At 31.7% G+C, this 18,061-nt stretch overlaps 1 protein-coding gene across 1 annotated transcript in view; it reads left to right on the forward strand.

The window, feature by feature from the left end:
* The window catches only part of LOC148300356 (transcription factor SOX-9-like), a 29,472-nt gene that overhangs the window by 3,058 nt on the left and 8,353 nt on the right, over window positions 1–18,061 (forward strand). The window contains exon 2 of the mRNA XM_088274905.1: window positions 11,389–11,535. Coding sequence (XP_088131031.1) covers window positions 11,389–11,535 — 147 coding nt within the window. The remainder of the gene's footprint in view (window positions 1–11,388; window positions 11,536–18,061) is intronic.

An 18,061-nucleotide genomic window follows, 5' to 3' on the forward strand; every position in this document is an offset into this window, starting at 1 on the left:
AAAATTAATATTAAAATTAAAATTTATTAATTTTTGCTAATAGCGTATGTACGTCGATCATATTTGAAAATTTTAAATTAAATATCAGAAGGTCTAAATAAAGATATAGACCTTTTATTCCAGTCCAAATAGATTATTAATTTGGCGCAACCCTGTATAAGGAAATGCATGCATGTAGAAGTGCCAAAGACTGTTTTGCAAAGACAGAATTGTGTGGCGTTTATTATCTCTGCCTACCCCTGCTGGGAGGTGGCATGATGGTAAATTAGTTAGTTAGAATTTTTGAGATATCAATAAAAGCTTGATCTGAGATGTAAAGGGAAACATAAGGGAATGCAAGAAAAACTGTATTTTAATGTAGTAATATATATGCAAACGATATTTTTTTTCAATTCAGGATATCTTGCAGTGTCTCTACCAGAGTATCATGAATGTGTGAATGTAATGTAGGGTATGAAGTACTGGTAGCAGTTTCCACTTCTCCGTTCTGTTCCCACTCGAGAGTATGAAGTCAATAATCCCACGGTATCCGCATGGCCGGGATGCACATCCACTTGAGTTCCTTCCAAACCTTGTTGATATGACAATTAATATTTTTCAATATTTCTTTACAAGTCTTTACCCTCTTCTGATTCTGATCTCCTGATACTATAAATACGAAGCGGGCAACTAAAAATGAATTATGACTATTTTTTGCTACTAGTATACGTTTTCTTTATCTAACCCTTATCCACGCACAATGGTGCATATGGCACTACATCGTAGCGACGCAGTGTTATCTTGATCGTTAATAATAGCATGAAGATAATGTGATCAGCCCCACGCTTCTTGTATCAGTCAAGGATGACATCAAATAAATATGCGAGTGAAAATCACCCATATTTATTTTGACCCTCATGGAAATCGAGCCGGGGACCTCCAGCACGGCAGACAACCATTACACTACGGATGTGGACCGTAGGATAATGGTCAAATCTATTAATTAAGTTAAACAATGAAACTTTGTTTTAAATAGATATTCATAATTGGATAATAGAAGTGGGTAAATTTGTAATAGATCAAAGCATCATTCGGCCATATCATCCATAATTCATCATACGACAAATTACTAAGCAAATAATTTATTTGAAAAAATGGTATTCCAAATATACCCTCGGCACGGAAAGCCTTGTGAGGGCACATTATTGTAAATTTGAAATTGTAAACATGGGTATTATGAAAAATAAATTATTTAATATACATTTTTTTGACATCTCATCAAGGATGATGAAATAATGTGAAAATAACTCCTGTAATTGGAGATTATCCAGATTATGTGAACAAGTATTTGAAACCACTCAAAATTTTGTAGATTAAACATATTTTTCGTTCAATTTATTGTTTTTACATTTTTTTACAAACTGTTGTAATTTCTTTTAGAAACGCATGATATTTCCGAATATAATGGTTATACATATATGTACGTACAATATGTTGACAGAACGCGTTTTAACAGTTGACCAAAACATTAAAAAAACCTCACTCCTTAATTACACTTTCGAATGACTCATTTTTAACACGTTCAATAGCAACTGTTTCAACTGTTAATTAAAGCACCTACAACGAGTGACCGGTGTTTCCTTTGAACTTCTGCCTTGATCTGTTTTGTTTGACCGAATAATAAATATCGGGAGCTAATAGAAATGGAAGGAGCGGAGATTTTTGTTTGCCATTGTGACCAGTGGTCAATTTCGTTATAACCACTTAAAAATTAAAACAATGAGATCACAGCGCCTGTTGGTCAATTCAAAGTGGTCCGTAGGGCCACACTTATTACAATAAAAGGTATAATACTTATGGAAAAAATGCATATTCAATACCATATATGAAGAGAGACAAAACAGTACAAAATTAATTGATTACAAACACATCACAGAAAAAATAACAGATATATTTCAGGATTCAAAACTTGGACCACTTATCACTCATTCCTTTCAATAACGTCATAAATCAAAAAACAATATTTTTCAGGAGATCGTTTTTAAAGTTTAAACATGTAATGAAATGTATTAAAAATAAATATCAAGCCACTTATTAAACTTTTTACTGTGCAACAGATCTTTTTAGGTAAAACTTGAATGTTTTTTCTTTATTTGAAAATATTTAGCATTTTTAAAAAATAATTAAACAATACTTTTTCTTCAAAATGCAAAAACAACACTTTCTGCCCTGTAGCGTGTAAATATAAAGTTAAAAATATGCCGCTTTTGCTGGGATATAGAACATTTTCCGGGCATTTCGAAAACATGCACAACTGAAAATTGGCGATTTTTGATATATGACGTTGTTAAAAGGAGCGATCGTTATATCCGGTCAGGCGCTTCACCCAATGAAAGATAGTTGTCTTCTATACATAGGTACCAACAAATAAATTAAAAAATAAAAACCTACGAAAAAAAGCAAAGAAGTAAATAAATTTTACATATTTTTACGTCTGAACATAGGTGAAGGAGATAGTATTTGCATGTCTCATAAGCTGGTTAATTGATTACTTTTCACACCTGTAGCATTCACCATTCTACCCGGGATCGACAACCACACTACTCGATTTATTAAAACTCCTACATACGTCAATCTCATGACGCTTTATGTGTGAGTTCACTGGAGCCATCCATAGTTGGCTTGAGAAACCTTTTTTTTGTAAGAGACCCTTTCGTTAAGATGTATGCAAGATCCTAACCGGATAACTTTACATTCTGGGAAACGCCTAAAAACCTTATTTTTATTTTTTATGCAGCTTACACTTTGACCAGTTATATTAGTTATACCATGTAAGTATTGATCATGATGTATATGTATGACTTCCAAAAATTTGAGTACTGTGGTTTCTGTGATTGCTAAACTAGCCTATGAATACCCAGACATCTATATTCTTCTTCATCTATGTTGAGATGTCAAAAATGTTAATTGACTTGCGCTTGAATCTGCATCTAAAAAATCTTCACGATTGAGCTCAGAAATTTCAGATTTTTTAAAAAATAATAACAAAATATTAGGTTTAATACGACGCGTTGTATGACTAAATATGTAAATATTTAATGCAAATAAGTAGGTAAATACAAACATATTATGTACAAATGGCTCTTAATTTCTTGCAAAAGTTAACACAAGAGCTGGCCTAGAAAATATTTTAACACCATGTAGATATTTCGAAATCCCTCATAATGAAATGAATTTTTCGAGAGACACTTCACTTGATATCACATTACAGTATTTAAAAATAATCTTTTTTCTTTTTTTCTTCTTCTTCCTTCTTATAGATCCTCGGATCTCTATGTTCCGTTATTCGTTTCTTGTGATGTGAACTGTCAGCTGTCACGCCATCGCTTGGAGGTCTTCTAGGCACTCTTCTCTCGTCTAGGTTCTCTTGACCAATTCAAGCCAGTCATTTTTTTGTATTCTTTTCACATGGGCATTCCAGAATCGCCTTCTATATCCTCCGGGCTATATCCTCCATACTACACATTTTCCAAATGTTCGTGTTCCTTATTCGGTCTTTTAACCGGTTATTCGTTTTTTTTTGTTTCCGGTTAATTCACCTTAATGTCGTAATTTCTGAAGTTCTTTGACATAGTTGAGCAGACGCTCAGCTGCGAAACTGGCATCGCAGGTTTGATTCTTGTCGATTGCAAAATAAATTCCAGAACCTTTTTTCTTCAATTGTTCTTGATGTTTGTGATGTATATATATTTTACATTTTCTATCATTACTATCCTTCCTCTAGACAAGCCTTCAAAATTAGAGACATTGAGTTTATACTTTTTAAAAAAATACAAACGTTTCCACTTTTCACCACCTTCAATTCCTTGATTAGAGAAAACCTATTCTACATTTAAAACTCATTTAAAATATTGCGTATTTAAAATATAATTTTAATAGTGTCCGCTTCCTTAACTGCATTCAACATATTCTCACAGTTTCTACACTTTATATCCTCGCTAATGAACACGTTATGTACACATTACTGTTGCCATTAGTAAAGATTTGCTAATGTGGTATAGTATGTCAAAGGTTATATTAACGGTAAACAAGAATCTGCGAGTATTTCCCACAGTAAGAAATCACTTCAAAAATTACTTACAACATAGAAAAAAATAGTTACATCTCAACTTTGATGAAGAAGAATGTGAATTTATTCAAATAATTCATCTATTATTTTTTTATCTGTGCATTTGTGGAAGCCTGGATGTGACGGACATGAATAGTTAGTTGAAGGAGAAGCTATTGAGCTTGTATGAGCATAGGATACAGAGAACCTGAACATATTGTGAACCAGGTAAGTGCCGTGGATCTTCCTCGAAAGATATCTAGAGGAAGACTAAAATCATGGATGCTACAGAAAGTTAAGATGATTCGAAGGCATGGCCTAGGTGACGTTATCCATGATAGAAGGACCTACAACAGAGTACATAAACGACAAGTTGGGATGAAAAGCTAGGAAGAAGAAGATATATATATATATATATATATATATATATATATATATATATATATATATATATATATATATATATGTGTGTGTGTAAATGTATTTATATGTAAATATATGTGTATATATATATATATATATATATATATATATATATATATATATATATATATATACATATATATTTATTTATATGTGTGTGTGTGTATACGTACAAACATATATAAGTTGTTTTGAATATTGAAAGCATTAACTTTGTGGATCATATTGATATATTATTTCGAGAAATAAAAATACTTTGTGTTCCGATCCACTCACATTTTTATTAACCAACTAGTTTCGGCAACAACCTGTTGAGGGCAACAGGTTGTTGCCGAAACTAGTTGGTTAATAAAAATGTGAGTGGATCGGAACACAAAGTATTTTTATTTCTCGAAATAATATATATAAGTTGGGTTAATTTTAAGTAAACATCTGTTTAACGATCGAATGATTGCATAGAGAACGCCATAACTTGTTGAAAGTGTTATTTTTGAAGTTGCAATACGTCTGGACCAGATGTTTACATAATTTAATCGCTTCTTATTCCCCGAATGCAGATAGGCCAAACCCATAATATCAACGTTATGTCTATGGAGATTTTACTACTGTCGTGAAACCTCTTAGTAAAGGAAACGGTGAGGATGTTCGGCATATAGAAAATCATCTTCATTTCAGACCTTTCTTCCTTCCGTGTTCTCACGCACTTGCGACTAACTAACTGACTAACCATCACGCCACCTCCCGCAGGGGTAGGCAAAGAGAATAGAACGCTACAACACTTTGTCTTTGCAAACAATCCTGTCCTGTTCCACATGCATGCATTTCCTCTTACATACCGTCCTATAGTATATGATCGTACCAAGCTTTCTTTGATCTTTCTCAGCTCCTATTTTTCTAGTTGGCAAAAGGAGATTGAAAGAAGACTGAATGCAGTCGAAATGCGATCCTCAGATGAATGTGCGGTAAAAAAACCTATGATACATGTTCGAATGGTGAAATAAAAATAAAATGCAAAGCTAAGATAAGCATCATCGATAAAAGTAAGAAAGGTGCGTTGAGATGCTTTGAACATATAGAACGAGTGAGTGAGGATAGAACGGTAAAATAAATTGACGAGGCAAATGTTGTTGGAAAAAGAAGCAGAGGAAGACCGAGAAAAACTTGGCACGATTAGGCATGTTAAATATGTACTTCAAAGTACAACAAGGTCAGGAGACGAAATAATCGGCGGGTATGTATGAGAAGGTTCCGGGTATGATTCCCAGGGGGGGTCAAGTAAGTATATGATTTTTCACTCTAATATCAATTTAATATTACTCTGGTATCTTAACCTTTCTTTCATGTATTATCGATCAAAATAACACGATGATTTTTTATTCAGTGCCCTATGCACCATATTGGATGCAGATAACGGTTAAAAGAAGAACAAGAACGTATGAGGAGAGGGATGGAATGTTTGCTAAGACATAGTGTGTGGCGTTCTAATCTCTCTGCTTATCCCTACGGAGAAGAGGCGTGATGTTTAGTTAAGTTAGTTAGTTCAAAATGTTTTGTAGCGATGCACATCGTGGGTAGGTACTATGTGTGATTGTGTTGGTGAGTGAGTACTTCAAGTACACCACTACATCTGTATGAGAGCATGCATCACATTTAGTTGAGATGAGACCTGAACATTAGTGACTTTAATATGACATAAAGCTGCCAGCTCCCGTTTACAGTTCACAGATTTATCTCTCGTAAAACTAGAGTCGAGAGCTTTGGTCCGCCAGACATTGATTCCAAACAACTTATCGTAATTTTGAATGACCGTGTGTATTTTCTTTTCTTACATAAATCTCCTCGCTTTCATTATAAAATACAATATGTAACATGATATATTACAAAAAAAATATATGAATTTTAATCTTTGTTAGATATTATTATATTTATTACTATTAAGGCTTAGATCTCAAGCTTGTATTAAGCGTTTAAATCAGAATGCATTCAGCTACGCTCAAGGCTGGTCGTGTACTCACGCTCATTTTTTTCACAAAATGTTTATTTGATATTTTTTGTTTTTTTAGGATATATCGTAGTCGTGCAGGAGTTTTACGTGGTTTCCTCCCAGCAATGAGCAAATGCTGAGAAGTTCCTATTTGACCCACACTAGATCATCCCTCCTGTTCCCAACACAGATTCAAATAAAATATATTTAATTAGCTAGAAGAAACAAAAATCCACTAAATGATCTATAAACCTTGTACATAATAAGCAAGGTAAATAATAAATGCAATTCCCATCTAAAAAAAAAAAGTCGTGCAGGAGAAAGTGACCATCTAACAAAAGGTAAAATGTTCAGGAGGGCCATTTCAGTCACGTTTGCTTGGCAACAAAATAAACATCAATGCAGTTAGTCATTTTTACCAAGTCAATATATTATACTCCCAAGTTTAAAATCCTTTAGGATGTTTTTCAGGGCAATATTAAGCTAGTAACATATCAAATAGTCAATCATCACGTTTTAGTAAAAAATGCACTTGGTCACTTTCTCCTGTATGACTACGATATATGGAAAAAAATCTTTTTATGTATTTTTTTATCCTTACCTTTAAATAACCTTTTCTTTTCAAAACCATGTAATTATTTCGAAGGATATTTTATTTTTTCGATGCACAAACGATATTTTAAGAAAAAAAAATAGGTAAAAAACGTTAGCTGAATTTAGAGAAAATAATGTTGCCACTTAACGAATACTTGGCCTTAATGCATATTGATATTAATTTGTACCCAATTTTTAAAAACTTTATCTTTAACAAATTTTTGACATGTCAAAATAGATGTAGAGGAATATAGAATTCTGAGTATTTGCAGGGCTTATGACCTGTCCTAGATTAGTTAAGTGATCACTTTACTCACGTGCAACATGCATCAATTGACATGGTTGACCACCACACTACTTAAATTTTTGGAACTCCTATATATATTGATCAATCTCGTAACAGTACATATGAGTTCACAACTGTAATATATGGTGGATTGAAGAAAGCTTTTATTAAGCAGAGACTCTTTTATTTGTATGCAAAACCCGAACCCCCACTTATATTCACACACTGAGAATTTTTCAACTTTTAGATTTTGTTTTTCCTGTTTTTGGGCGATTCCATTCGTAGCTTACAAGTTGTCATTCGGAGTTGACGTATTCGCTACGCAATGCACAATAAAAACAACATTTAGGAGTTTTTTAAACCATATTTTTTAATATGGTGTACGGAGTGCGTGGAAGTTTTAGGTAAGGGAAGGGTAATCAACTATGAGTATTTCAATGTTTTAAAATTAAGTACATAAACCCTGATGATTATAAGGTTCTTGTCGAAACCGGTTGGATAAAGTGTACCAATAAAAATTGGTTAAAACAAAGTTGTTTTATTTTATAAAGTTTTTACATTTTCATTTTTAAACCTTATAAAACAATAATTCGCGCATGCCTTTTTACTTTTTAAATTCAGAAAATAAAGTTGACAGATTTTCTTTAAAAAAATTAAGAGTAATTGACGAAAATAATAAACAATGCATAACGTCAAAGTGCAAGCAGAACGCAAGGAGTATTTTTTCTAAAAATCCACATAAAAATTATGTTATTTGTAAGTATGAAGATTCTAGTGATTTGATTTTTACGTCTTGTATTTTCTGACTAGGTGAATACCATAAACTTCAAAGCTGACGACCGAAAGTTTCTCACACCAAATAAATTATAGTATTATTGTTATGGCAGTAAGAAGTATCAAACAATACCGAAAATCTGATCTGTGTCACTAAATCTATAAATCAAGTTTAGTAGTCAAATAGTCTGAAATATTTACTTTCAGCCTAGTAAAAATAAGGTGATGCTAACTAGCTCATACGCATTTTATCCAATAAACGATGTATGATCGATGTTCAAATGGTGAAATAAGAAAATAATGTATGGCTCAGATAAGTGTTATCGGTTTAATTAAGAAAGGTATATTTATGTATTTATTTTTAAAAAAAAACACACAGATTTTTTGAGTCTAGTAGACTCTAGTAGAGATAGGTTGTATTTTATTGGAAAACACATAAAAATGTATATTGTGACAATTGTTTCGCCTAGTTATGGCATTTTTAAACGAATGTTTTGTTTGAAAATGCCATAACTAGGCGAAACAACTGTCACAATATTAATTTTTATGTGTTTTTTTTAATAAAATACAACTATTTTACTGAAAAAATCTGTGTTTGATTTAAAAATTAATACATTAATTAAACTGGAGTTCTACAAATTAAAAGCCAAATCAATAAATAAAATGTGTATTTCTTTACGATCAGATCAAGCGGAACCTATAATCTGCTGGTGTTAAAAGTCTGCGTAATCAGAGGGCATGTATGATTAGATGTATGGATGTGAAGGAGGCGAGGAGTGTCATGTCATGACAGAAGATTGTGGCGTTCCATCCTCTCTGCCTACTCCTGCGAGGAAACGGCGTGATGATAGTAGTATTGGTTGTAGTATTGGGATGGTTTAGGGATGTGAATCGAATGAGTTATGAAAGAACAGTGAAACAAATTTATGAGGCGAATATGGTTGGTAATTGAAGCACAGGAAGACCGGGGAATGAACCCAAATATCTCCACTTAAAACCATTTTTCTAAATGTCAAGTTTTATAAGCTCGTGCCGTAAAACTGTATTTTTTGTTCAAAATTATAGGGGTTCAATATTTACGAGTATTTGAGAAATAAGAAAAAAAACTCATTTGAACATGTAACTTTTCAAAAATAAAAACATACAGTAATTTGTAGTTCTCGTCAGATGTCGAGGGGTAATGAAGGGCTTAGAAAATTAAAATATTAACATTTTTGGGTTAAATGGAATGATCGTAAACGGTCGGTGAGTATACTCCGTTCGATTCAAATATGAAGGCTATAAGTATTTTACCAATCGCCTAGAGAAAACATTTTAAAGTGTTTAAAAAAACAGTTACACATATTTAGGCAATAAAATTGTTTGAAGCATTAATCAATTTGATTCTTCTGCTACATATATAAGGGGAAACAGTTGCAATATAAATTAATTAATTAAGTGAAATCGTTTTACATTCATATCGATCAAAGTATACAATTCAATAAATCAATTTTATTTTAAATAAAGATTCGATGCCAAAAAGATTTTTCATGCATCTATTTACTTATTTATTTTTAATAGTTTAATTAACAGAAGGATCTGATGACGTCGGTAGCGATGAAACCCAATCAATGGTCAAATAAAACAAAATTGGAAAAAAGCTATGCATGTGTGTTGTTAATTATATATTTACTATATATTTATTATATATTTATATATATATGCATTTATATATTTATATATATGTATATATATATATATATATATATATATATATATATATATATATATATATATATATATATATATATATATATATATATATATATATATATATTGGGCAACGGAGGTAGGTAGATTTGAAAAATATCATTTCGCTATGTCATTCACGATTGCATTACATAGACAAATTACTTTTCCTATAATTTTACAAACAAACATCGTAAAATGTGCCCTCGGCACGTGCAAACTCCATAAGAACACATTAATGTAAATTGTAATTTTTTGTTTGATGAAAGTTTTACTTATTAAATACCTTTATTTCATAAAATCTATTGTTGCATTTTCAAAACCGTACAGTGTTTAAAAATGATGGTAAATTCATAAAACACGTGTCACAATAGGTTTTAAGAAATAGTGATATTAACCAAGTAAAACATAAATTAAAAGTTAATAAATATCCGCAAAGTGACTGCCGAATCAATTAATGAGATTTTAATCGAGATGAATTCTCCGAAAATATAATAATATTGATAATTTTAAATATGAAAATATAATTATTTGAAATACGTTTAGTTCAAATGAACGATCTATACAAATGGCGACATTTTTTCATGGCGACGTCAAAAAGTTGAAGCGTAGCACTTTTTCATGAATGTTTTTTTTTTACTTCCATCAACATGTGTTCGGGAGTCATTAAAGCGGTTCGGAATCACCTCCAAAGGCGATGTTGAGAGCTTGACGAATTAGCTGTGTGATTGGTGAAGAAAGGGGAAGAGTTGGAGCCACTATATCATCAGCATACTCGTTTACACGCATGCGTGACGTCTCACTTCTTTCAGAACGATATCAAAGTCAAAACTCTCTTTTGAAGAATTCCGAAAACTATCTGCTCTTACGACCGAACCACGTATTTTTTTCAGAATTTCAGAACATTTTACGTGGAAATTAGTTCAGAATATACATTTTAAAAAACTACTTTTTTGATTGTTTGATCTGAACATCTAAGGGACAAAAATGTATTGCAAATATATATTTATTCATTTATTTCTAAATCACTTACACATTTTATTTATTTTGTTAATTTTTACAGTATTTACTTTGTGGTTAGTCATTTTTACTTTTTTTACAGTAGCTACGAGTATTAAGCTATATATGAAAATAATAACAAAGCTTAATTTACTTTTGTAATTGTCGTATTTTTAATTAAGGACATCTTTAAATTTTTATGGATTTCACGGGAGCTATACTATTAGGACGATGAAGGTCAATGAATAAAACAGTGATGTTTTTTATATGATTATTTTTATGATTATTTAAAAATTGAGGAATTTCGCTATTGTTATATCGTTAATTATAGATTTATTACCTCGTTTAAGAAATAGTAATAAGTCCATAATCAACGATATAACGATACAAAATAATAAATGCTTTATTAATAGTGGTATTTACTAAGTAAGATTTAAAATAAAAATGGATAGATTTTACGACAAAATGACTGCCGAATCGATTCATTAACTTTATCTTTTTATCCCTTTGCAGGTCATCGTCAGACAAGCGCCGCATGCATGTGAAGAGGCCCATGAACGCGTTCATGGTGTGGGCGCAGGCCGCCAGGCGCAAGCTTGCTGACCAGTACCCGCAGCTACACAACGCCGAGCTCAGCAAGACCCTGGGCAAGATATGGAAGTGAGTATGCATTTTGTTCAACTTTTACCACTCTGTAGGCCAGACATTCTGGCCCGTATGGTTCTAGTAGGCAGCTCCGTGGGCCGCAATGTCTGGCCCGGCGCAGGTATAATTCTAATCACTGATTTCTCTATCACCCAAGTATATTCTACCAAAAAATATTTGAGGTAAATGCGGTTAATCATCGCAACATATTGAATTTACCAAAATTTATTCAATAAAACTTTCCATTACCTAGACATAATCTAGAAAAAATAGATTATCATTTTGGGTGATAGAATATTTGTCATACGCTAATATTTTTTGGGACAGTCAGTTGTTATCCTTCATTTATGATGGTTCTCCAAGGATACTCCCACTTTTTGTGACCATATTTTTTTCGTTTTGTGGATATTTAAAAATTTTGTGATATTAGTGTTAGGAGTTAAAATAACTGAAATTGCATTTTATGTGTTTATAATAAATACCATATTTTATAATTAATCCGCCATGGAAAACGATGAAACCTACACTTTCAAGCTCAGTTATAAAAACGAATGGTCATACGAATTGCCAGACAGAGTGTCCCAAAATTAGGGAACCAAAATATTTATTTCAATGGTAGAAAAACGTCGATTTTTTTATCAGAGTAGCTGATCAGTTATGAGAAAAAATGGTCAAAGTGGAAAAGGTTAATGGTCCATTTTTACTAACCATCAGGGAGCTACGCTTTTCACTGCAATACTTGCAGGGGGATAAAATTTTAATTTTGACTTTGGTGAAAAAAAACTTATTTATTTATTTTTTGATAATAATATGAAAATAATTCCTGTAATTGGAGATAATCCAGATTTTGTGAACAAGTATTTGGACACAATCAAAATGTTGTTAATAAATTATCTGGTCAAATTATAAGCTTAAATAATAAAAATGAAAATGATCTTTTCTGGCGTTTCTCATGTGAGTGATTATAATTCAGGATTCGGACCTCACATACTAATAAAAGAGTTTACGCTCAATAAAAAGCTTATTTTCATCTCACCAATAGATGTCGCTAGTGAAGTTCTAGTGATTCAAGAAAAATGTTTCAAAATTGGTTCATATATATAGAACTTCCAAGAATTTGAGTAGTGTGGTTGTCAATAATGGGTAGAATTGGTGGATGTTACACGTGTGTAAAGTGATCACTTAAACCAGCCTTTGACGGTCGTCAGCCCCAGAAAATGCTCAGACTTCCATATTCTTCTTCATCTTTGATGAGATGTCAAAAAATAATAAAAAAACTCTTGTTTCATCGTCAAAGCTCATACTGGCAGTGCACAACAAAGTCCTTGATACCAACCCTTATGTTTGAAAGTGAAGTATGGAGTTTTCAAACGAGGATAAAAGTTGACTGAATGTAGTAGAAACGTAATCATTGTGATGAATATACGGCAAAACGATAAATCCTATATTTTGAGTGTGTCCAAATACTTGTTCCCAAATCTGAGTTCCACTTAAGAGTTATTTTACATTTTTAACATCTCAATAAAGATAAAGAAGAATATGGAAGTCTGGGAATTTACTTCCCTACTCTTATTCCTTATGTTGATAAGTCAAAAATGTAAAACAATATACATATGATTAATGTTCGAACAGTGTACAATGTGATCACTCCAACCGCTCATTAACAGTCGTAAGCCCGGACATTCAAATTAACGAATTTAAAAAATATAAGCCCAACAACAAAAGCTAAAGTGGCAGTATACAACGGAGTCCTAGTGCCGACCCTTTTGTATGAAAATGAAACAAGGAGTCGGTAAAAGAAGGATGAAAGTAGACTGAATGTAGTGTGTGGGAAAACAATGAATGATTAATATTACAATTTTTAATATATTATTAGATTAAAACCAATATTTTTAGCTTTTCCACTTTATTTTAATTTGACCAGCGACCGGGTTTCGTCGTTACCGACATCATCAGACTGGTCACCAGTCTGATGGTGTCGGTAACGACGAAACCCGGTCGCTGGTCAAATTAAAATAAAGTGGAAAAGCTAAAAATATTGGTTTTTATCTAATAATATATTAAAAATGCAATTCCATCACGAAGTGTCAGTGGATAATATAAATCTATTAATATTACAATTATTAATTTTGTAAAGCAGATAAGCATTATCATTAATATTAAGAAGGTGACATGATTTGGACACGTGGATTGAAAGAGTAAGGAAAGGACAGTAAAACAAATCCAAGCGGTGAATATACTTAGATATAGGAGTAATAATTCAAGTATTTGAGAAACTTGTCATTATCAAGTGTTTAAAATACTTGGATGTGACCTGGTCAGAAGTCGGAATAGTCGGTGGGTATCTATGAGGAGATGCATAAATCTGTGCAAAGAATGATTTCAAAGTCAGATTGGTGTGGCATTCTATCCTCTTTGCCTTCCCAAAGCATCGAAATGGTTAGTTAGTTCAGTTTATTATTTAGTCCTTTACGGGTATCGAATTTAATAAAAAGACCCGTCTCTTGCGGCACACACTTTTTATTTATTTTTATAAACATAAACTGTTCCCAATGCACGCGCCATTTAAGAATGTCTACAGCTCTATCGCTAAGTTATAGGTCTTATCAAAAGTGACGATCACATGGCTTTCTCCGCCAAAAATAAGATTTATTCTCTATTATTTTTAAATACTTCGTCTGGGATTTTTCAAAAAAATCTTATTTTGTATGTACTTTGACAGAAACATCACAGTATAAGCCTTGGGATTTATACGTATGTTATGTTGGTAATTTTTTAAATTAAGTGCACTTACTCTTGTATTTACAAATCTTCTTAATATTTAACCCCGTAACAAAAAGTTTATACAAAAAAACTGTTCGTGTCCTACTCTCATTCATATTAAACTTTAAATTTTCGCGTTAATTATCACCGCTCTATATCTCATGTGCTAAAATTAATGTAAAAACAGCCAGTTTACTTACGTTAAACGAAATTTACATCGAATGTCAGAAAAGTTCGGAATAATCATTTATCTTTCATTTGATTGACGAAGAAATGTAACTTCGACATTTGGTTTATATTATTAATTTAAATAGTCGTTTTATTTACATACGTCTTTGATCGATTCATAATTAATATTAGATGAAAAAGTTTTTTTCTATCTAAAAATCTCACCACACCAGATTGTTGTGTTGAACAATAAGAAAAACTGTGGCACAATGGCTCAAAAAAGATGTGTATTTTTACTTTCTTCATTATGATAAAAATTATCGTGTGTTAGAGTTATATTTTGAACTATCATTTCTTAGTGGAACTGCATTTTATATTATAAAATACAACTCTTTAGTTTTTTCCACTATTATTTTATTTGACCAGTAACCGGGTCACTAGTTACTGGTCAAATAAAAAAAAATCGCATGACAAATACCACAATTTCTCGTGGTAATGTATATCCATTTTTAATTTAAATTTCATCTGGTAAATACCATTATTTTTATGGAAATAGTTGTACTTTTTTACCAAGTGAGATTAAAATAAAAAGTGGATAGATATTACAAAGTGACTGTCAAATTAATTTATAGTGAAACATATTATATTAAAGTGGTTAATTTAATAAGTAAATAAATTTTAAAATTAAGGAATAAAATTTTAAAACTTATATTTTATAACTATCGGGCACTCATCGTGTGAATTTGGTGAAAGTAATTCAATAAATAAAATCAATATATTTATTTAGTCGAAACAAATACAGAGGCCGTCAACTCGACGAACCGCGGTCTGGCGCCATTAGAAGAAAAAAAATTAGGCTTATGAAAGTCGGATTGGTAATATGAACGTCGTACATTCACAAATTGCCGCTTATTACCGTCCAGGCGCCACATTTATAGGCATCAAGATAAAAAGATAAGTTGTTGTATTTAAATTGGTCCGTACAGGCGCCAAAAGGTGATTGTTTTTATTTTGTTACTGCCATTTAGTTAAAATAAAAGAGCTGGTGATTTTTTTTCATTGTTCAAAGCGTTCTCGAACCAATGTGTGATAGACAATGTTTGCAGTGTAAAAATTAATTTATTCCTAGAAAATTCCTTACATTAACCAAGTAATAAAATTACTAACCATAACGCCGCTACCTTGCAGTGGTAGTCAGAGAGAATAGAACGTCACACCAATTTGTATTTGAAATTTATTTGAAAATTATTTTGCGAAAATATTTACTTTATTAAAAATAATTTAACAATACCTTTTTGTCAAAATGAAAAAATAACTTTTTCTGCCCTGTAGCGGGTACATATTAAGTTAAAAATATGCCGCTTTTACTGGGATATTCAGCAATATATTAGATATTAGCATTCCAAAAACATGCACAGCTGAAAATTTACGATTTTTGAAATATGACCTTTTTGAAAGGAGTGAGCGATTTGTCTTATTATGCCACTGTACGATGAAGGTTAGCAATCATCATGCCAACATTTACTTTGTATGTTTCTTTGATCTAAATAGCGACTTAGTGCAACAGTGGAACTACATTCCCGAGTTCTTAAGTCTTATTCCTGTATGATTGTTATGAAGGTACTCCAATTGTATGACATAATATAAATATTTTTTTTCCGATTTCTATTTTTATATTATTAATAACAATTTGTAACATTGTTGTATGTAAAATTGAGTAGTATGATTGTCAATCGTGGGTAAATTAGTAAATACTACACGTGTATAAAGTGTTAAACCAGTCTATGACAGGTCTTAAGCCCTGTAAATATCCAGACTTCATATTCTTCTTCATCTATGTTGAGATGTCAAAATATACCTTTATTAAAATGGCTCTCTTTGGGCATCTCTTTTGTGAAAGTATAAGAAATTTTTCATTGTCATTTTTTTGCATAAATATATTTTTACATCTGCATATCAAGCTGAACTAAATAAATTGATTGATAAGGCCTGCAAGAGATTGTAAATTCTGCCGTGATGGGTGGTAGGTACAAAAATGACCCACCAATGATATCGATGATTCGGAATCATCTCCGTCATTAGCTGTGGTGACTTGTATTATCTGGTCTTTGAGGTTTTCGAATACCGCCAACCACTTCGACCTAACTAACTACGTAGGACTGTATGTATTAATCATACAAAAATACAGTTATAATTTCAAATTCAAAAAACATAGTAAAGTAACATTAAATGTAGGTTTTGTGTTAAGGGTGTACTCTCAAATATGCAATTCAGTACGCGACCGGAGAATTCCAACATTATTATTTTTCAAAATTAATGCAATATGGATGATCAATAATAGGCTGAATGGTCAACGATATACATATGTATAAGTGATCACTTTATCCAGCCGAAAGTCAGGTCGTAAGGTCTGGAATTCGTAGACCGCCATCTTTTCAAAATGATAGATGCCTCGTCTTGATAAAGACACTTAAAATATGTATAGTGTATACCGTTTTTTGTTAAATTCAAGTATTGTGATTATTCTGATGAAGAGACATGTAAGTAGACTGAAATTTTGGAAAGTGATTATGTACTTACAAAATTAATGCTATAAATATTACGAATAATCATTGTATTTTGATATTAAATCAACATTAATACAACGTTTCATATTATCTCTTCCAAATACCTAATAACTCACAACATGACATAAAATTTATTAATTATTCATTCATCTGTTGTGATAAATAAAAAATACTCTCTGAATGAGTCTATAAAACAACAATTATCTCTCAGTACTGGTACTTAAACTCATTTACAGTTAGCTTTGATTTCGCAAATCGTTGTTTTTTTCTTGTATAAATTTAGTGTAACGACCACACATAGTCTGGGTGAATTCTGAGTGAAGTAGACTATAAAATGTCTATAACGCTACACGTCGGTAATTAGTTAACCTCTTATCTAGATGGGCCCAAGATGTAAACATAACTGAAGCAAGGAATGCTATTTGCGTTCTGAAGGGTAGATACAAATTATTTTGCGAAATTGTCGCGATAGTTATTGCGCAGACTGTAAAATGTAATATGTAAAATGGTTCAATTTGCATGCGATTTTTATATTTGTATTGTTTTATAGTAACATATATTTTTCTTGTATGTCGTTAGATGTGAATTGGGCCCTTCGCGCTTGTACCAATCGCTGAGAGCCAACTAATTTAAATATTAAAATAAAACATTTGTACCGGACCCCTTCTTTGTTCATTAATATAAAAATTTAAGTTTGTATTTTCATTTGCCGATGACAATATCTGTATACAACAATTTGAGTGTGTGCAAATACTTGTTCACAAATCTCGACTATCTCCAATTAGGAGTTATTATTTCTTGGCATCTCAACATATGTAGATGAAGAAGAATACGGAAGTCTGAGCATTTAAACCTGCCTATGACAGCCGTAAGCCCCATAAATGCCCAAACTTTCATATTCTTCTTCATCTACATATGTTAAGATGTCAAAAAATAATGTCGAATATCTGTAGTTCACAAAACTGGTCGTGTTAACATTAATAAACTCACAAGTGGTTTTACACAATGTTTAATTTTAATATGTGAATCATTATGTTATTCCA

The sequence above is a fragment of the Brachycentrus maculatus genome, unplaced genomic scaffold (genome assembly GCF_059751285.1).
Source record: "Brachycentrus maculatus isolate JH-2025_06_01 unplaced genomic scaffold, ASM5975128v1 h1tg000746l, whole genome shotgun sequence".
In the NCBI taxonomy this organism is placed as follows: domain Eukaryota; kingdom Metazoa; phylum Arthropoda; class Insecta; order Trichoptera; family Brachycentridae; genus Brachycentrus; species Brachycentrus maculatus.